Source organism: Bombina bombina, chromosome 1 (assembly GCF_027579735.1).
Source record: "Bombina bombina isolate aBomBom1 chromosome 1, aBomBom1.pri, whole genome shotgun sequence".
NCBI classification, from domain to species: Eukaryota; Metazoa; Chordata; class Amphibia; order Anura; family Bombinatoridae; genus Bombina; species Bombina bombina.
The window spans coordinates 397,354,757-397,376,375 of record NC_069499.1 but is presented as its reverse complement, the minus strand read 5'-3'; the positions used below and the strand labels follow the sequence as shown (position 1 = coordinate 397,376,375).

The 21,619-nt window shown below is 41.8% G+C and overlaps 1 protein-coding gene across 1 annotated transcript in view; it reads right to left on the bottom strand.

The window, feature by feature from the left end:
* RIF1 (replication timing regulatory factor 1) overlaps positions 1-21,619 on the bottom strand; it is a 675,273-nt gene that overhangs the window by 264,324 nt on the left and 389,330 nt on the right. The window contains exons 23-24 of the mRNA XM_053712714.1: positions 1,638-1,737; positions 1,418-1,549 (exon numbers count right to left, since the gene is read on the bottom strand). Of these exons, the coding sequence (XP_053568689.1) occupies positions 1,418-1,549; positions 1,638-1,737 (232 nt within the window). The remainder of the gene's footprint in view (positions 1-1,417; positions 1,550-1,637; positions 1,738-21,619) is intronic.

Below are 21,619 nucleotides of genomic sequence, written 5' to 3'. Positions count from 1 at the left end.
TAAGAAAAAGAAGAGCTTCAGACAGAGAGGAAAGAGAGGAGGGCTGAAACGCGTTGCTCCACCAACTTATCATCCAGACAGACGCTGACCGGCTTCCGTTTGGTATTACTCGACTCCTAAAAAGAAAGGATTGACCTGAGACCGGCTCCCCAAAGTACATAACAGAGGCACGCATGGCTACCCCGCTGTTCAGAGGGAACCCATGACCATTGCAGAGAACCACTACGGTGTAAATAAAATTGAACACCTTTAATATGGCTCTCTGCTTGTTTGTGATTAGGACTCCATTCTCGTTCCAGCCTCCTTCTGACACTGGAAGAAACTCATTTGGAAATCCTTTCTGCTCCTTCTGGATCGTCGTATTCTCATCCTCCATTCAGCTCTTTGTTTTTATTTTTTTGTTATATATAATTGTGTGTAGATACTGCGCTTTTGTTATTGTCTTATTAAGTTATTGTTTTAATATGCCTGATCAGCGTATTTTTTAGTGTTTCAATTTTTGCTACTAACTTGTTATTCATTGTAATAAATTAGTTTTTATATATTTTGATTTGATGAAATCATTTTCTCTGGGACATATTGGTTTATATAATTATTAACTCCTTGTGCTTGATTTGACATTGGTCATATATTGCAACAAATTTACTAAATTAAGATGTTTTCTAACAGCGCTGTGGTTTTTTTTAGTATCCTTTTCTCTTTTGAAATAGGTTATTAATTAAGTGCGTTTCAATTGTTGAGAGATAGGGGTGTCTTTTATCCCACTGGCTTTTTAGTTTGTATTTCCCAGCGCTCAGCAACACTCCTTTCTGTATTTTCAAGCCTGAATCAGTGTGCAAGATATGCCAGGCAGTAGGGAGATGGAAGAAGGGAGTAGTACAGCTTATCTATAGCTACTGATTTATGTCTGTTCAGGGCTTAACATACAGCATACAAATACAGAGAGTTGAAAACAGCCTAAACCGATCGGCTTGATTTGTGTCCCGCTACCCTGTGTGTACTATTTGCTAGAGCATACACTAAATGCATATTATCACTAGCAACACAGTAATATTATATGCTAAACATAGCAGTACAAAAATATTCAAACTGAAAGTGCAAACTTGATACAAACAATTACTGTGTGTGTGTTTTTTTTTTTTTACTAGTAGGTGCCCTGTATTAGCATATTCACATCCGATTGGCTGGGGAGTGATCTCTATTGATGTTAGCTCTGCCCTTCTCTTAGGGCGTCCCTGCATCACCCCACTGACCCATTTCAGTGAAACTTTTAAGTTAAAAATAAGTAAAAAATATCTATGTTTTGTTGGTAAATTGATCTTATTTACACTGTACTTTATCCTTTGGCTTAACTATTCTTTTTATTAGTGTACACTGGCCCTTTAAGTCCGGAATGTCAAATAAGAGTACATCTTACTTTAGCTTGTGAAGATTTAGTTGGAGTTCCTTTGTCTTTAAGTTCTTCCGCACGAGCCAAAAGAGAGTCGCGCTTTCCTGTAGATCTAACTTCAATGCCACTTATTTTAGCCTCTATTTGCGAACTATCTGCCTGTTTAGTGTGAAGACAGAAAAAACGTAGTTAAATTTATACCTTAAAATATGTATAACATAATTCTTGCTAAAACTGGGGAGCTTACATTATCGGAATATGGCCCACTCAAATCTTCAACAACATCTGAAAAAGTAAAACCAGGCAACAAGATGGGTGTTTTTGACTTCACCTGGCTTAATACTGGCCTGTAAAACAAATGTTACACAGTAAATGTAATGCATCATCAAGTAGAACATCATTGTATTGCAAGCAAAACTTGCAATACTGTCAAAGTAAAAGCAAAAACTGAAACACTTTAAAGAGCACAGAGGGCCCGGAACTACATGCAGGAGAAAAGTAAATCAAAGTTGCTAACGTTTGAATTGTGCAGCACCCACAAATAAAATTCTACCTTACCCACTCTTTATACAAACACATTAAACGCTTAAAAAGACTTAAAGGGCCATTATACACTCATTTTTTCTTTGCATAAATGTTTTGTAGATCTATTTATAAAGCCCATAAAGTTTGTTTTTTTTAAAAATGTTTAATTTTGCTTATTTTTAAATAACATTGCTCTGATTTTCAGACTCCTAACCAAGCCCCAAAGTTTTATTTGAATACCGTCATCTACCTTCTCCAGCTTGCTCCTGTTTGTGTAAAGGGTCTTTTCATATGCAAAAGAACGGGGAGGGAGGGAGTGTCTTATTTCCCACTTGCAGTGGGCTTTCCAACTGCATTTTCAACAGAGCAAAACTGGAAGCTTCTAAGTACGTTTTTAAACCATTTTATACTGGATTTTTATATCAGTATCTGTGCATCTTATTCTTTATAATAGTGTCTATTACATGCAGTTATATGAAAAACAATTTATGCTTACCTGCTAAATTTATTTCTCTTGTGATGTATCGAGTCCCCTCTTAGCTCCACCCCCCAGTCATTTGACCGAAGGCTAGGAAGAAAAAGGAGAAACTATAGGGTGCAGTGGTGACTGAAAGTTTAAAAATAAATATATATGCCTGTCTTAATAAACAGGGCGGGCCGTGGACTCGATACATCACAAGAGAAATAAATTTATCAGGTAAGCATAAATTATATTTTCTCTTGTAAGATGTAGCGAGTCCACAGATTAATCCTTACTTGTGGGATACCAATACCAAAGCTTTAGGACACGGATGAAGGGAGGGACAAGAAAGAGACCTTAAACGGAAGGCACCACTGCTTGTAGAACCTCTATCCCAAAAATAGCTTCCGAAGAAGCAAAAGTATCAAATTTGGAAAATTTGGAAAAAGTATGAAGCAAAGACCAAGTCGCCGCATTACAAATCTGTTCAACAGAAGCCACATTTTTAAAAGCCATGTGGAAGCCACAGCTCTAGTAGAATGAGCAGTAATTCTTTCAGGAGGCTGCTGTCCAGCAGTCTCATAGGCCAAACGGATGATGCTTTTCAGCCAAAAGGAAAGCGGTAGCCGTAGCCTTCTGACCTCTCCGCTTACCAGAATAAACAACAAACAATAAAGATGTTTGACGGAAATCTTAGTTGCTTGTAAGTAGAAGTTTAAAGCACAAACCATATCAAGATTGTGCAACAGACGTTCCTTCTTTGAAGAAGGATTAGGACACAGTGAAGGAACAACAATCTCTTGATTGATATTCCTGTTAGAACCAAACTTAGGGAGGAACCCAGGTTTGGTACACAAAACCACCTTATCGGCATGGAAAATAAGATAAGGAGAATCACACTGTAAAGCATATAGCTCAGAAACTCTTTGAGCCGAAGAGATAGCTAATAAAAACAAAACTTTCCAAGATAGAAGCTTAATATCCAGGGAATGCATAGGTTCAAACGGAACCCCTTGAAGAACTTTAATAACTAAATTTAGGCTCCATGGCGGGGCAACAGGTTTAAATACAGGCTTGATTCTGACCAAAGCCTGACTAAATGCTCGAACGTCTGGGACATCTGCTAGACGTTTGTGTAGAAGAATAGACAAAGCAGAGATTTGTCCTTATAAGGAACTAGCTGATAATCCCTTCTCCAAACATTCTTGGAGAAAAGACAATATTCTAGGAATCCTAAACTTACTCCACGAGTAACCTTTGAATTCACACCAATAAAGATATTTGGGCCAAATCTTATGATAGATCTTCCTGGTAACAGGCTTTCTAGCCTGAATCAGGGTATCAATGACCGACTCAGAGAAACCACGCTTTGATAGAATCAGGCGTTCAATCTCCAAGCAGTCAGGCGCAGAGAAATTAGATTTGGATGCGTGAACAGACCTTGAATTAGAAGGTCCCGCCTCATTGGCAGATATCAAGGTAGAACCAAGGACATGTCCACTAGGTCTGCATACCAAGTCCTGCATGGCCACGCAGGTGCTATCAGAATCACCAAAGCTCTCTCCTGCTTTATTCTGGCAACCAGACGTAGAAGGAGAGGAAATACATAGGCCAGATTGAAGGACCAAGGCATCGCAAGAGCATCTATCAGTACCGCCTTGGGATCCCGGGACCTGGACCCGTAACGAGGAAGTTTGGCATTCTGACGGGACGCCATCAGATCCAATTCTGGTGTGCCCCATAGCTGAATCAGCTGGGCAAATACCTCCGGATGGAGTTCCCACTCCCCCGGATGAAAAGTCTTACGACTTAGGAAATCCGCCTCCCAGTTCACTACTCCTGGGATGTGGATTGCTGAGATGGCAAGAGTGATCCTCTGCCCATCGGATTATTTTGGTTACCTCCATCATCGCTAGAGAACTCCTTGTTCCTCCTTGATGATTGATATAAGCTACAGTCGTGATGTTGTCCGACTGAAACCTGATGAATTTGGCCGCAGCAAGCTGAGGCCATGCCTGAAGCGCATTGAATATCGCTCTCAGTTATAGAATATTTATCGGGAGAAGAGATTCCTCCCGAGACCATAAGCCCTGTGCTTTCAGGGAGTTCCAGACTGCACCCCAGCCTAGCAGGCTGGCATCTGTCGTTACAATGAGCCACTCTGGCCTGCGGAAGCACATTCCCTGAGACAGGTGGTCCTGAGACAACCACCAGAGAAGAGAATCTCTGGTCTCCTGGTCCAGATGCAGTTGAGACAAATCTGTATAATCCCCATTCCACTGTTAGAGCATGCACAGTTGCAGTGGTCTGAGGTGTAGACGGGCAAAAGGAACTATGTCCATTGTCGCTACCATGAGTACGAAGTTTTGATTTTCTGACCTCCGACAGAAATATTTTCATTTCTACCGAGTCTATCAGAGTCCCTAGGAAGGAAACTCTTATAAAAGGGAAGAGAGAACTCTTTATGTTCACCGTCCACACGTGAGATTTCAGGAAAGCCAACACAATGTCCGTGTGAGACTTGGATAACTGGAAAGTTGACGCCTGAATAAAGATAAGGCGCCACTGCTATGCCCCGTGGTCGTATAACCGCCAGAAGGGACCCTAGCACCCTTGTGAAAATTCTGTGAATAGGGATGTGTAGATACGCATCCTTTAAGTCCACGGTAGTCATATATTGACCCTCCTGGATCAGAGGTAGAATAGACCGAATAGTCTCCATCTTCGAATGATGGGACTTTGAGGAACTTGTTTAGAATTTTGAGATCCAAGATTGATCTGAAAGTTCCCTCTTTTTTGGAAACCACAAACCGGTTTGAGTAAAATCCTAGCCCCTGTTCCTCTTTTGGGACTGGGCGGATCACCCCCATGGTATGTAGGTCTTCTACACAGCGTAAGAACGCCTCTCTGTCTGGTTTACAGACAAAACGCCTCTCTCTTTGGTTTACAGACAAAACGCCTCTCTCTTTGGTTTACAGACCGAGAAATGTGAAAAGTCCCCCTTGGAAGAGAGCCTTTGAACTCCAGAAAATATCCCTGGGACACAATTTCTAAAGCCCAGGGATCGTGAACATCTCTTGCCCAAGCCTGAGCAAAGAGAGTCTGCCCCCTACTAGATCCGGTCCTGGATCGGGGGCTACCCCTTCATGCTGTCTTAGAGGAAGCTGCAGGCTTCTTGGCCTGTTTACCCTTGTTAGGTCTCCAGACCGACTTGGACTGGGCAAAATTCCCCTCTTGCTTTGCAACAGAGGAAGCTGAAGCGGGACCACTCTTGAAATTCCGAAAGGAACGAAATTATTTTGTTTGGTCCTCATCTTATTTGATCTATCCTGAGGGAGGGCATGACCTTTCCCTCCAGTGATGTCTGAAATAATCTCTTTCAGTTCATGCCCAAGTAGGGTCTTTCCCTTGAAAGGGATGTTCAAAAGTTTAGTTTTAGATGACACATCAGCAGACCAGGATTTAAGCCATAACGCCCTGCGTGCTAAAATGGCAAAACCTGAATTCTTTGCCGCTAATTTAGCCAGTTGAAAAGCGGCATCTCAATTTAAGGGCCTTAATTCTGTCCAGAATTTCTTCTAATTGAGTCTCCATCTAAAGAGCCTCTTCTAGAGCCTCAAACCAGAAAGCAGCTGCAGTAGTTGCAGGAACAATGCACACAATAGGTTGAAGAAAACCTTGAACAAAAATTTTCTTCAGGAGACCCTCTAATATTTTATCCATAGGATCTTTGAAAGCACAACTGACTTCAATAGGTATAGTTGTATGCTTAGACAGAGTAGAAATAGCTCCCTCCACCTTAGGAACTGTCTGCCACGAGTCCCGCATGGTGTCAGATATGGGAAACATTTTCTTAAAAACAGGAGAAGGAATAAACGGAATACCTGGTCTATCCCACTCCGTAGCAAAAATATTCACAATCCTCTTAGGGACTGGAAAAAAACATCAGTGTAAACAGGAACCTCTAAGTATTTATCCATCTTACACAATTTCTCTGGGACCACTATAAGGTCACAATTATCAAGAGCCGCTAATACCTCCCTGAGCAATAAGCGGAGGTGTTCACGCTTAAATTTAAAGGCCGTCATATCATAATCTGTCTGAGGAAGCGTCTTTCCTGAATCAGAAATTTCTCCCTCAGATAACAAATCCCTCACCCCTACCTCAGAGCATTGTGAGGGTATATCAGAAACGGCTACTAAAGCGTGAGACGGCTCGGCATTTTTCCTTAACCCAGAGCTGTCCCGCTTTCCTTGTAAACCAGGAAGTTAGGAAAAAACATTTGAGAGAGTTGTATTCATAACTGTGGCCATGTCTTGTAAAATAAATGAATTCAACGCACTAGAGGTACTTGGCGTCACTTGTGCGGGCGTTACTGGTTGTGACACTTGGGGAGAACTAGATGGCGAACCCTCATTTACGTCTGACTGAGAATCATCTATTGCTCTATTTTTAAGTGCTAATATATGTTCTTTATAGTTTATAGACATATCAGTACAATTGGGACACATTCTAAGAGGGGGTACCACAATGGCTTCCAAACATATTGAACAAGGATTTTCCTTGGTGTCAGACATGTTAAACAGGCTAGTAATGTAACAACCAAGCTTGGAAAACACTGTAATCAAAGTAAACACCACTTAGAAATAAAACGGTACTGTGCCTTTAAGAGAAAAAAAGCTGCACAAATTCTGCAAAACGGTGTAAAAAAGCAGTAAACATAACGACATTTTTACAGTAGTATATAGCCTTAGTAACTTTGCACAGCTATGCAAATAAACAATTAACCCCTTAATGGCAAAACCGGATTAAAAAAACATCAAAACCAGTAAAAAAGACTTCCAGCACCTTGCCACAGCTCTGCTGTGGCTCCTACCTGCCCTTCAGAACAATTTGTGGGGGAAAAACTTCTTTTACAGCCCTCAAACACGGCAGGAACCTCTGGAGAAACAGTTAAAGGGACACTGTACCCAAATATTTTCTTTTGTAATTCAGAAAGAGCATGCAATTTTAAGCAACTTTCTACTTTACTCCTATTATCAAATTTTCTTCGTTCTCTTGCTATCATTTGAGAAAGAAGGCATCTAAGTTTTTTTTTGGTTTCAGTACTCTGGACAGCACTTTTTTATTGGTGGATGAATTTATCCACCAATCAGCAAGGACAACCCAGGTTGTTCACCAAAAATGGGCCGGCATCTAAACTTACATTCTTGCATTTCAAATAAAGATACCAAGAGAATGAAGAAAATTTGATAATAGGAGTAAATTAGAAAGTTGCTTAAAATTTTATGCTCAACCTGAATCACAAAAGAATTTTTTTGGGTACAGTGTCCCTTTAAGTCTCAGAGGAAAAGAAACTGCACAACCGAGGCCCGAAAATAGGCCCCTCCCACCTCACTCGAGTTTTGAGGCCTAAAAGAAAAACACTAGAGTGTCTCTAAATTAACCATGTGGGTTAAAAAACCCTAACACAAGCCATAATGACCCCTTTAGTCCCTTAAAAAAAAAAAAACCTTATAATTGCATCATTTACTAAACAAAAACGTTTACACCAAACAGTGTCACCAGTAACTAATGAGCCCTTCATGCAAGCTGAAATTCCTATCCAAGTGTCTGAATACAGCTTACCCTTCCCTCATGGGGATATTGCCAGCCTTTTCTAGAATTATCAGTCTGTCTAGAAAAAAATAGACTGAACATACCTTAATGCAGTTTAGCCTGCAAACTATTCCCCCAACTGAAGTTTTCCTGTACTCTTCAGCCCTTGTGAGAACAGCAGTGGATCTTAGTTACAAAATGCTAAGATCATAATCCTCCTTGCAGAAATTTTCATCCCTTTTCTGCCAGCGAGTAAATAGTACACACCGGCACCATTTAAAATAAACTTTTGCTTGAGAAAATAAAAACCTAACATTTTTGTCACCACACTCCTCTTTGCCCTTCCTAGCAGTTAAGCAGGCAGAGAGAATGACTGGGGGGTGGAGCTAAGGGGGGAGCTATATAGGCAGCTCTGCTGTGGGTGCTCTCTCTGCCACTTCCTGTAGGGGAGGAGAATATCCCAAGTAAGGATGAATCCGTGGACTCGATACATCTTACAAGAGAAATGAGTGTATACTGTCCCTTTAACTTGAAGACATATGTGACAGTAACAGTGGTTAGCGCCCCTCCTTAACGGACACGCATTTCTGGGACCTAGCTGATTTTTTTCGGCCAATGAGAAGAGGCATTTGCGAGTAGCCAGCGATCACCAAATAGCTCCCAGTAATGCATTGCTGCTCTTGAATCTACTTAAGTATGCTCTTCAAAAATATACCAAGAAAGTAAAGTAAACCTGATCTAATAGAATAAAATTGAGAAGTCTCAAAATTGCATGCTCCATCTGAACAATGAAAACAAATTATGCTTACCTGATAATTTCCTTTTCTTCTGATGGAGAGAGTCCACAGCTGCATTCATTACTTTTGGGAAATAAGAACATGGCCACCAGGAGGAGGCACAGACACCCCAGCCAAAGGCTTAAATACTCCTCCCACTCCCCTCATCCCCCAGTCATTCTGCCAAGGAACAAGGAACAGTAGAAGAAATATCAGGGTGAAAGTTGCCAGAAGAATAAATAATGCCCCACATAAAAAATTAGGGGTGGGGAGCTGTGGACTCTTTCCATCAGAAGAAAAGGAAATGATCAGGTAAGCATAATTTAGGTTTTTCTTCGTAAATGGAAAGAGTCCACAGCTGCATTCATTACTTTTGGGAAAATAATACCCAAGCTATAGAGGATGAATTCCAATACGGGAGGGCACAATAGGCGGCCCATACTGAGGGCACCAGGCTTGAACCTCTACCCAATAAAAAACCCTTTCAACATTCATACTAGAGCCTTCATCTTGCACCAACATAAGCTATAATGGTAAAGTAACAGACCTTTCTTGTTGTTCCAAGCCTTAGTGGGTGGTCGTCCCAAAAACACAGTGTAATAGTGCCTGTGTAGCTGTAACTTAGCAATGCATTAATAAGAAAGTCTGTATAATAAATATGTATGTTTACGGTATACACCCGCACTGCTAAGTGATGATACAACGTTGCCAAAGCACAGAGCTAATTTAAATGTCACAGGAAAGTTCAAAATTCAACAGGCAGTACGTTTAAACATATCTATGTATATGTCCCACACCGGTATATCTACACATACATAATATATAATGTTATGTAGCTGGCCCTACTCACCGCAGGAAGGGTAACCTGTCTGTTTGAAACCGTGGCGTTCGTCTTCCGACTCCAGGACGCTGTACACATCGCACTTCAGATGCTTTGCGGCGCTGCTCACGGCAGCCTTCTCATGGAGAAAAAGTCAGTGGGTTTGCAAATTCTTCAGTTCAGTGATTCCCTTAAGCTGAATATTAACACCACAAATTCCAAAACGAAAGGTTAGAAGAAAAGCAGGCTGCACTGTAGGAGATTAATTAAAACCAAGACTTTATTTCATCCAGTAAAAACGATATTCCTAAGCGCACTTCATGGTGAATACACCCAAGCACACAGGTGAATAGACTGCTCTCCGACGCGTTTTCTGCTCACACAGAGCACTTCATCAGGGATAGCAGTCTGTTCCCTAACTGGCCATTTATTCATGCTGAGAAAGTTAACCCTTGAATGCCTAATTTAGGCATATAGTAAATCTATTTGCAAGCAAGGAAAAATCAAGTGTTAAAGAACTGAGGTTATGGTGGGAAATTGAATTTTTACAACTTTACATAAATGAAAATAAAGTCCCGAGAGGGCTAAGAATGAAGAAATACCCTGCTAATGAAAGGGAGGATAAAGAATTTATGGAAGATTGGAACGAAACTTTAACCAAATGTTCTATAATACTAATGGGAAAGCTGTTAAATAAAAAGAAAGCAGAAAGAGAAAGGATACTCATAGAACTCAGAGTTACAAGAGAAAAAATATGAAACTAAGATGGATTCAAGATTTGAGGCATTCCAAAAACAATTTAATGACACACTTGAAAAATTGGATAAAGATATTATGGAGAGAAAAATTAATAAATATCAGCGAGACTGTAAGGACTATGATTTAAATATAGTTTATAACTGGAACACGAGCGAAAAAGGTGCTCAAAAAGCTAGGAAAGATAAAAGGAATTGGTATAAGAATAAAAATAAAAAGAAAGGAACAGAACAGAGAAAAGTGACTTTCAGTGAGAGTAGTATGGGCACAGATACCTCAACAAACATCACTGAGGAATTGTCTATCTTTATAGACTGAGCAAGATTTGGTTTCTGACCTCTCTAATGGGGGAGTTAAAGGGACACTCAGGTTAAATTAAATTTTCATGATTCAGGTACAGCATGCAATTTTAAACAACTTTCCAATTTACTTCCATTAAAAAAAATGTGCACAGTCTTTTATATTTACAACTTTTGAATCACCAGATCCTACTGAGCATGTGCAAGAATTCACAGACTATACGTATATGCATTTGTGATTGGTTGATTGCTATCACATGGTACAAGGGGAGTGGAAATATACATAACTTTGAAATTTGTTATAAAAAAATGTACTACTCATTTGAAGTTCAGGCTAAGTGCTATTGCATTGTCTTTATCTTGAATTTGTTGATTATGCAAATCTAATGTGTTGACTGGTCCTTTAATAATGAAGAGTCAGGTGGAGACAAACAAAAACAGAATTTATGCTTACCTGATAAATTTCTTTCTCCTACGGTGTGTCCGGTCCACGGCTTCATCCTTACTTGTGGGAATATTCTCTTCCCTAACAGGAAATGGCAAAGAGAGCACAGCAAAAGCTGCCCATATAGCCCCCCATCTGGCTCCGCCCCCCAGTCATTCGACCGACGGTTAGGAGAAAAAGGAGAAACTATAGGGTGCCGTGGTGACTGTAGTGTATAGAAAGAAAAAATTTGAAACCAGACTAAAAAGCCAGGGCGGGCCGTGGACCGGACACACCGTAGGAGAAAGAAATTTCAGGTAAGCATAAATTCTGTTTTCTCCTACATTGGTGTGTCCGGTCCACGGCTTCATCCTTACTTGTGGGAACCAATACCAAAGCTTTAGGACACGGATGAAGGGAGGGAACAAGTCAGGTTACCTAAACGGAAGGCACCACGGCTTGCAAAACCTTTCTCCCAAAAATAGCCTCCGAAGAAGCAAAAGTATCGAATTTGTAAAATTTGGCAAAAGTGTGCAGAGAAGACCAAGTCGCTGCCTTACATATCTGATCAACAGAAGCCTCGTTCTTGAAGGCTCATGTGGAAGCCACAGCTCTAGTGGAATGAGCTGTAATTCGTTCAGGAGGCTGCCGTCCGGCAGTCTCATAAGCCAATCGGATGATGCTTTTCAGCCAAAAGGAAAGAGAGGTAGCAGTAGCTTTCTGTCCTCTCCTCTTACCAGAATAAACGACAAACAAAGAAGAAGTCTGTCTGAAATCCTTTGTTGCAACTAAATAGAACTTTAAAGCACGGACCACATCTAAATTGTGTAACAAACGTTCCATCTTCGAAACTGGATTCGGACACAGAGAAGGAGCAACTATTTCCTGGTTAATATTCCTGTTGGAAACCACTTTTGGAAGAAAACCAGGTTTGGTACGCAAAACAACCTTATCTGCATGGAATACCAGATAGGGTGGATCACACTGCAAAGCAGACAATTCAGAAACTCTTCTAGCAGAAGAAATAGCAACCAAAAACAGAACTTTCCAAGATAGTAACTTAATATCAATGGAATGTAAAGGTTCAAACGGAACCCCTTGAAGAACTGAAAGAACTAAATTTAGACTCCATGGAGGAGTCATGGGTCTGTAAACAGGCTTGATTCTGACTAAGGCCTGTACAAAAGCTTGTACATCTGGCACTGCTGCCAGGCGTCTGTAACAAAACAGACAAAGCAGATATCTGTCCTTTTAGAGAACTCGCTGACAACCCTTTATCCAAACCCTCTTGGAGAAAGGAAAGGAAAGAATCTTAGGAATTTTAATCTTACTCCAAGAGAATCCCTTGAATTCACACCAACAGATATATTTTTTCAATATTTTATAGTAAATCCTTCTAGTCACAGGTTTTCTGGCTTGGACCAGAGTATCTATAACTGAGTCTGAAAACCCATGCTTAGATAAAATCAAGTGTTCAATTTCCAAGCAGTCAGCTGCAGAGAGACTAGATTTGGATGTTCGAATGGACCTTGTACTTGAAGATCCTGTCTCAAAGGTAGCTTCCATGGTGGAGCCGATGACATATTCACCAGGTCTGCATACCAAGTCCTGCGTGGCCACGCAGGAGCTATCAAAATCACCGAGGCCTTCTCCTGTTTGATCCTGGCTACAAGCCTGGGAAGGAGAGGGAACGGTGGAAACGCATAAGCTAGGTTGAACGACCAAGGCGCCACTAATGCATCCACTAGAGTCGCCTTGGGATCCCTGGATCTGGACCCGTAGCGAGGAACCTTGAAGTTCTGACGAGACGCCATCAGATCCATGTCTGGAATGCCCCATAATTGAGTTAACTGGGCAAAGACCTCCGGGTGGAGTTCCCACTCCCCCGGATGGAAAGTCTGACGACTCAAATAATCCGCCTCCCAGTTGTCTACTCCTGGGATGTGAATTGCAGATAGATGGCAGGAGTGATCCTCCGCCCATTTGATGATCTTGGATACCTCTCTCATCGCCAAGGAACTCTTTGTTCCTCCCTGATGATTGATGTAAGTAAGCTACAGTCATGTTGTCCGACTGGAATCTTATGAATCCGGCCTTCGCTAGTTGAGGCCAAGCCCGGAGTGCATTGAATATCGCTCTCAGTTCCAAGATGTTTATAGGGAGAAGAGACTCTTCCCGAGACCATAGACCCTGAGCTTTCAGGGAGTCCCAGACCGCGCCCCAGCCTAATAGACTGGCGTCGGTCGTGACAATGACCCACTCTGGTCTGCGGAAACTCATTCCCTGAGACAGGTGATCCTGAGTCAACCACCAACGGAGTGAGTCTCTGGTTAACTGGTCTACTTGAATCTGGGGAGAAAAGTTTGCATAATCCCCATTCCACTGTCTGAGCATGCACAGTTGCAATGGTCTTAGATGAATTCGAGCAAAAGGAACCACGTCCATTGCTGCAACCATTAGACCTATTACTTCCATGCACTGAGCTATGGAAGGCTGAGGAATAGATTGAAGAACTTGACAAGTCTTTAGAAGCTTTGATTTTCTGACCTCTGTCAGAAAAATCTTCATTTCTACAGAATCTATAATTGTTCCCAGAAAAGGAACTCTTGTAGACGGGGACAGGGAACTCTTTTCCCCGTTCACCTTCCACCCGTGAGACCTGAGAAAAGCTAATACAATGTCTGTATGAGCCCTTGATCTGGAAAGGGACGACGCTTGGATTAGGATGTCGTCTAGGTAAGGTGCCACTGCAATGCCCCTCGGTCTTAGAACCACTAGAAGGGACCCTAGCACCTTTGTGAAAATTCTGGGAGCAGAGGCTAAACCGAACGGAAGAGCCACGAACTGGTAATGTTTGTCAAGAAAGGCGAACCTTAGGAACTGATGATGATCTTTGTGGATAGGAATATGTAGGTACGCATCCTTTAAATCCATGGTAGTCATGTATTGACCCTCCTGGATTGTTGGTAAAATCGTTCGAATGGTTTCCATTTTGAACGATGGAACTCTGAGGAATTTGTTTAGAATTTTTAAATCCAGAATTAGTCTGAAAGTTCCCTCTTTTTTGGGAACTACAAACAGGTTTGAGTAAAACCCCTGACCTTGTTCCACTGTTGGAACTGGGTGTATCACTCCCATCTTTAATAGATCTCCTACGCAATGTAAGAATGCCTGTCTCTTTATCTGGTCTGAAGATAAGCGAGACATGTGAAACCTTCCCCTTGGAGGAAGTTCCTTGAATTCTAGAAGATAACCCTGAGAGACTATTTCTAGTGCCCAGGGATCCTGAACATCTCTTGCCTGAGCAAAGAGAGAAAGTGTGCCCCCTACTAGATCCGGTCTCGGTTTGGGGGCTACCCCTTCATGCTGTCTTGGTAGCAGCAGCAGGCCTCTTGGCCTGTTTACCCTTGTTCCAGCCTTGCATTGGTTTCCATGCTGGCTTAGCCTGGGAAGCGTTACCCTCTTGTCTAGAGGCTGCAGAGTTAGGAGACGGTCCGTTCCTGAAGTTGCGAAAGGAACGAAAATTAGATTTATTCTTAGCCTTAAAGGGCCTATCCTGTGGGAGGGCATGGCCCTTTCCCCCAGTGATGTCTGAAATCTCCTTCAATTCTGGCCCAAAAAGGGTCTTACCTTTGAAAGGAATATTAAGCAATTTTGTCTTGGAAGACACATCCGCCGACCAAGACTTTAGCCAGAGCGCTCTGCGCGCCACAATTGCAAAACTTGATTTTTTCGCCGCTAACTTCGCCAATTGCAAAGCGGCATCTAAAATAAAGGAATTAGCTAACTTAAGTGCGTGAATTCTGTCCATGACTTCCTCATATGGAGTCTCCTTATTGAGCGAATTTTCTAGTTCTTCGAACCAAAAACACGCCGCTGTTGTGACAGGAATAATGCACGAAATTGGTTGGAGGAGGAAACCTTGCTGAACAAATATCTTTTTAAGCAAACCCTCCAATTTTTTATCCATAGGATCTTTGAAAGCACAACTGTCCTCAATGGGAATAGTCTTGCGTTTGGCCAACGTAGAAACTGCCCCCTCAACCTTAGGGACTGTTTGCCATGCGTCCCTCCTTGGGTCGACAATGGGGAACATTTTCTTAAATATAGGAGGTGGGACAAAAGGTATGCCTGGTTTCTCCCACTCCTTAGTCACTATGTCCGCCACCCTTTTGGGTATCGGAAAGGCATCAGGGTGCACAGGGACATATAGGAATTTGTCCATTTTGCACAAACCATAGGCCAGTATGTCAACAGAATTTTTTCAGAGACACAAGAAAACTGTGGCTAATACTAATTCTTGGCTGAATCCAAAGAAAGGTACCTATAGATGTGGAGCTAGACCCTGTAAAAGCTGTCACTATGTGAAAATGGGTGATAATTTTGAGTCACATATCACCAAGCATGAATATAGCATATATGAACATTTCACATGCCAATCAGATTTTGTAGTGTACTTAATATCTTGCAAACAATGTGGGAAACAATACACAGGAAGAACAATTAGACCTGTAAAAGAGCGTATACGTGAACATCTATCTTTAGAAGCTTTGGAACCAAAAACGCCAGTAGCGAAACACTTTGCAATACATAGACAGGGGCTTCAATATAACAAAGCGATGTTAGAGCAGATATTAAATCTATTCCAATTTCAAGTGATAGGATTCCAAAAAGAACTACTGGTGGAGATAGATTGTCTAAATTGAATAGAAAGGAGGCATACTGGATATATAAGCTTGAAACTGGTTACCCAAAAGGAATGAATAAAATTTGGGACTTAAAACTTTATACTGGAAGCTGAATCCGGCGTGCCCCCTCTCTTTCAGTCTGTTTTTTCAACACACACCAAAATGCCTTACTTGCATCCCTGTAAAAATTATAGGATAGAAATTATGCTCTTTATAAATATTTAATAACCCAAAATACATCTTAAGATATATATTTATTCAACAATTATATCTCATTATCATAATTTGAATAACATTTTGAGATTGTTACTGTTGAGATGTATACACTTTTATCAAGCAATTTTATTGAAAATATTGTTATGAATTTTCTAAAAAATATGGATACATTTTGCCTGCCTTTCTTCATTCTGTAATATATGAAATAAGTATCCTAATGAATTAAGTCTCACTGTATAGATTTAACCTTGCTAACCCATTTTTGCAAAATAGATTACGTTTTTTAAAAATATGTTAATAACTTTTGTACTATTGTTATTAATTAAATTGTAGCATTTATCCTGCTGAATTAACTTTACCCTTGTTAAATAGAACTATCGATATTAAGAGATACTATATAGGCCTAAATTAGGCATTCAAGGGTTAACTTTCTCAGCATGAATAAATGGCCAGTTAGGGAACAGACTGCTATCCCTGATGAAGTGCTCTGTGTGAGCAGGAAACGCGTCGGAGAGCAGTCTATTCACCTGTGTGCTTGGGTGTATTCACCATGAAGTGTGCTTAGGAATATCGTTTTTACTGGATGAAATAAAGTCTTGGTTTTAATTAATCTCCTACAGTGCAGCCTGCTTTTCTTCTAACCTTTCGTTTTGGAATTTGTGGTGTTAATATTCAGCGTAAGGGAATCGCTGAACTGAAGAATTTGCAAACCCACTGACCTTTTCTCCATGAGAAGGCTGCCGTGAGCAGCGCCGCAAAGCATCTGAAGTGCGATGTGTACAGCGTCCTGAGTCGGAAGACGAACGCCACAGTTTCAAACAGACAGGTTACCCTTCCTGCGGTGAGTAGGGCCAGCTACATAACATTATATATTATGTATGTGTAGATATACCGGTATGGGACATATACCTAGATATGTTTAAACGTACTGCCTGTTGAATTTTGAACTTTCCCGTGACATTTAAATTAGCTCTGTGCTTTGGCAACGTTGTATCATCACTTAGCAGTGCGGGTGTATACCGTAAACATACATATTTATTATACAGACTTTCTTATTAATGCATTGCTAAGTTACAGCTACACAGGCACTATTACACTGTGTTTTTGGGACGACCACCCATTAAGGCTTGGAACAACAAGAAAGGTCTGTTACTTTACCATAAAAAACCCGCTTTGTCCGAAGCAGAGAAAATTTTGACACTTCTCTGCCAACCTCCGGGGGGATGAGGGGAGTGGGAGGAGTATTTAAGCCTTTGGCGGGGGTGTCTTTGCCTCCTCCTGGTGGCCAGGTTCTTATTTCCCAAAAGTAATGAATGCAGCTGTGGACTCTTTCCATTTAAGAAGAAAATTTCAATTCTCTTATGCCCCTTCAAAATTTGACATTGTCTTCAGTCTACCACAAAGCTTAACATAAGTAAAAAAAATAAACCAAATACAAAATATCTAAATTTAAAATCCTCAGGTTCTAAGCAACTGTCAAAAATTACGTCATCTACCTTTTCTTACAGAGTGTATTCTGAGAATTTATATCCTTAAACAAGAAAATGGATTTGGCTAGATATAGGAGAGCATGTACTTCCATTTTTAGTAACTTAGTGGTCTGCTCTTTATAGAAAGTATCAGTCCTAAAGAGATTGTTTTTGCGCAAATGTAGACTAAAAGCATTATCCCAAGACAAAACATTGTGAAACAGCATAAGCTGAAATACTAACTAGCCTTCCTGTAATTCACAAACTAGCACATATGAACCTAGAGACCAGTCAAACAAAATCAAACAAAAAACATAATTTATGCTTACCTGATAAATTCCTTTCTTCTGTAGTGTGATCAGTCCACGGGTCATCATTACTTCTGGGATATTACTCCTCCCCAACAGGAAGTGCAAGAGGATTCACCCAGCAGAGTTGCATATAGCTCCTCCCCTCTACGTCACTCCCAGTCATTCGACCAAGGACCAACGAGAAAGGAGAAGCCAAGGGTGTAGTGGTGACTGGAGTATAATTTAAAAAATATTTACCTGCCTTAAAAAACAGGGCGGGCCGTGGACTGATCACACTACAGAAGAAAGGAATGTATCAGGTAAGCATAAATTATGTTTTCTTCTGTTAAGTGTGATCAGTCCACGGGTCATCATTACTTCTGGGATACCAATACCAAAGCAAAAGTACACGGATGACGGGAGGGATAGGCAGGCTCTTTATACAGAAGGAACCACTGCCTGAAGAACCTTTCTCCCAAAAATAGCCTCCGAGGAAGCAAAAGTGTCAAATTTGTAAAATTTGGAAAAAGTATGAAGCGAAGACCAAGTTGCAGCCTTGCAAATCTGTTCAACAGAGGCCTCATTCTTAAAGGCCCAAGTGGAAGCCACAGCTCTAGTAGAATGAGCTGTAATTCTTTCAGGAGGCTGCTGTCCAGCAGTCTCATAAGCTAAACGAATTATGCTACGAAGCCAAAAAGAAAGAGAGGTAGCAGAAGCCTTTTGACCTCTCCTCTGACCAGAGTAAACGACAAACAGGGAAGACGTTTGTCGAAATTCCTTAGTTGCCTGTAAGTAAAATTTTAGGGCACGAACTACATCCAGATTGTGCAGAAGACTTGCCTTCTTCGAAGAAGGATTTGGACACAAAGAAGGAACAACAATCTCTTGATTGATATTCCTGTTAGTGACTACCTTAGGTAAGAACCCAGGTTTAGTACGCAGAACTACCTTATCCGAATGAAAAATCAAATAAGGAGAATCACAATGTAAGGCTGATAACTCAGAGACTCTTCTAGCCGAGGAAATAGCCATTAAAAATAGAACTTTCCAAGATAACAACTTTATATCAATGGAATGAAGGGGTTCAAACGGAACGCCCTGTAAAACGTTAAGAACAAGGTTTAAACTCCATGGCGGAGCAACAGTTTTAAACACAGGCTTAATCCTGGCCAAAGCCTGACAAAAAGCCTGAACGTCTGGAACTTCTGACAGACGTTTGTGCAACAGAATGGACAGAGCTGAGATCTGTCCCTTTAATGAACTAGCAGATAAACCCTTTTCTAAACCTTCTTGTAGAAAAGACAATATCCTAGGAATCCTAACCTTACTCCAAGAGTAACCTTTGGATTCGCACCAATATAGGTATTTACGCCATATCTTATGGTAAATCCTTCTGGTAACAGGCTTCCTAGCCTGTATTAAGGTATCAATAACTGACTCAGAAAACCCACGTCTTGATAAAATCAAGCGTTCAATTTCCAAGCAGTCAGCTTCAGAGAAGTTAGATTTTGATGTTTGAAAGGACCCTGTATCAGAAGGTCCTGTTTCAGAGGTAGAGACCAAGGTGGACAGGATGACATGTCCACCAGGTCTGCATACCAAGTCCTGCGTGGCCATGCAGGTGCTATTAGAATAACTGATGCTCTCTCCTGTTTGATTCTGGCAATCAATCGAGGAAGCATCGGGAAGGGTGGAAACACGTAAGCCATCCTGAAGTCTCAAGGTGCTGTCAGGGCATCTATCAGGACTGCTCCTGGATCCCTGGATCTGGACCCGTAACGAGGAAGCTTGGCGTTCTGTCGAGACGCCATGAGATCTATCTCTGGTTTGCCCCAATGACGAAGTATTTGAGCAAAGACCTCCGGATGAAGTTCCCACTCCCCCGGATGAAAAGTCTGACGACTTAAGAAATCCGCCTCCCAGTTCTCCACTCCCGGGATGTGGATTGCTGACAGGTGGCAAGAGTGAGACTCTGCCCAGCGAATTATCTTTGATACTTCCATCATTGCTAGGGAGCTTCTTGTCCCTCCCTGATGGTTGATGTAAGCTACAGTCGTGATATTGTCCGACTGAAACCTGATGAACCCCCGAGTTGTCAACTGGGGCCAAGCAAGGAGGGCATTGAGAACTGCTCTCAATTCCAGAATGTTTATTGGTAGGAGACTCTCCTCCTGACTCCATTGTCCCTGAGCCTTCAGAGAATTCCAGACGGCACCCCAACCTAGAAGGCTGGCGTCTGTTACAAATGTCCAGTCTGGCCTGCTGAATGGCATCCCCCTGGACAGATGTGGCCGAGAAAGCCACCATAGAAGAGAATTTCTGGTCTCTTGATCCAGATTCAGAGAAGGGGACAAGTCTGTGTAATCCCCATTCCACTGACTTAGCATGCACAGTTGCAGTGGTCTGAGGTGTAAGCGTGCAAAGGGTACTATGTCCATTGCCGCTACCATTAAGCCGATTACCTCCATGCATTGAGCCACTGACGGGTGTTGAATGGAATGAAGGGTGTGGCAAGCACTTTGAAGTCTTGTTAACCTGTCTTCTGTCAGGTAAATCTTCATTTCTACAGAATCTATAAGAGTCCCCAGGAAGGGAACTCTTGTGAGTGGAACGAGTGAACTTTTCTTTTCGTTCACCTTCCATCCATGTGACCTTAGAAATGCCAGTACTAACTCTGTATGAGACTTGGCAGTTTGAAAGCTTGAAGCTTGTATCAGAATGTCGTCTAGGTACGGAGCTACCGAGATTCCCCGCGGTCTTAGTACCGCCAGAAGGGCACCCAGAACCTTTGTGAAGATTCTCGGAGCTGTAGCCAATCCGAATGGAAGAGCTACAAACTGGTAATGCCTGTCTAGGAAGGCAAACCTTAGGTAACGGTAATGATCTTTGTGAATCGGTATGTGAAGGTAAGCATCCTTTAAATCCACTGTGGTCATGTACTGACCCTTTTGGATCATGGGTAAAATTGTCCGAATAGTCTCCATCTTGAACGATGGAACTCTTAGGAAATTGTTTAGGATTTTTAAGTCCAGGATTGGTCTGAAAGTTCCCTCTTTTTTGGGAACCACAAACAGATTTGAGTAAAACCCTTGTCCCTGTTCCGATCGTGGAACTGGATGGATTACTCCCATTAACAAAAGTTCTTGTACGCAGCGTAGAAACGCCTCTTTCTTTGTTTGGTTTGTTGACAACCTTGACAGATGAAATCTCTCTCTTGGAGGAGAGTATTTGAAGTCCAGAAGGTATCCCTGAGATATTATCTCTAGCGCCCAGGGATCCTGGACATCTCTTGCCCAAGCCTGGGCGAAGAGAGAAAGTCTGCCCCCCACTAGATCCGATCCCGGATCGGGGGCCCTCAATTCATGCTGTTTTAGGGGCAGCAGCAGGTTTCCTGGCCTGCTTGCCCTTGTTCCAAGACTGGTTAGGTCTCCAGCCTTGTCTGTAGCGAGCAACAGATCCTTCTTGTTTTGGAGCAGAGGAAGTTGATGCTGTTCCTGCTTTGAAATTCCGAAAGGAACGAAAATTAGACTGTCTGGCCTTAGGTTTGGCCCTGTCTTGAGGCAGGGCGTGGCCTTTACCTCCTGTAATGTCAGCGATAATTTCTTTCAAACCAGGCCCAAATAAGGTCTGCCCTTTAAAAGGTATATTAAGTAATTTAGACTTAGAAGTAACATCAGCTGACCAGGATTTTAGCCACAGTGCTCTGCGTGCCTGAATGGCGAATCCTGAATTCTTAGCCGTAAGTTTAGTTAAATGTACTACGGCCTCCGAAATGAATGAATTAGCTAGCTTAAGGACTCTAAGCTTGTCCGTAATGTCATCCAGAGTAGCTGAACTAATGGTCTCTTCCAGCGACTCAAACCAGAATGCCGCCGCAGCCGTGACCGGCGCAATGCATGCAAGGGGTT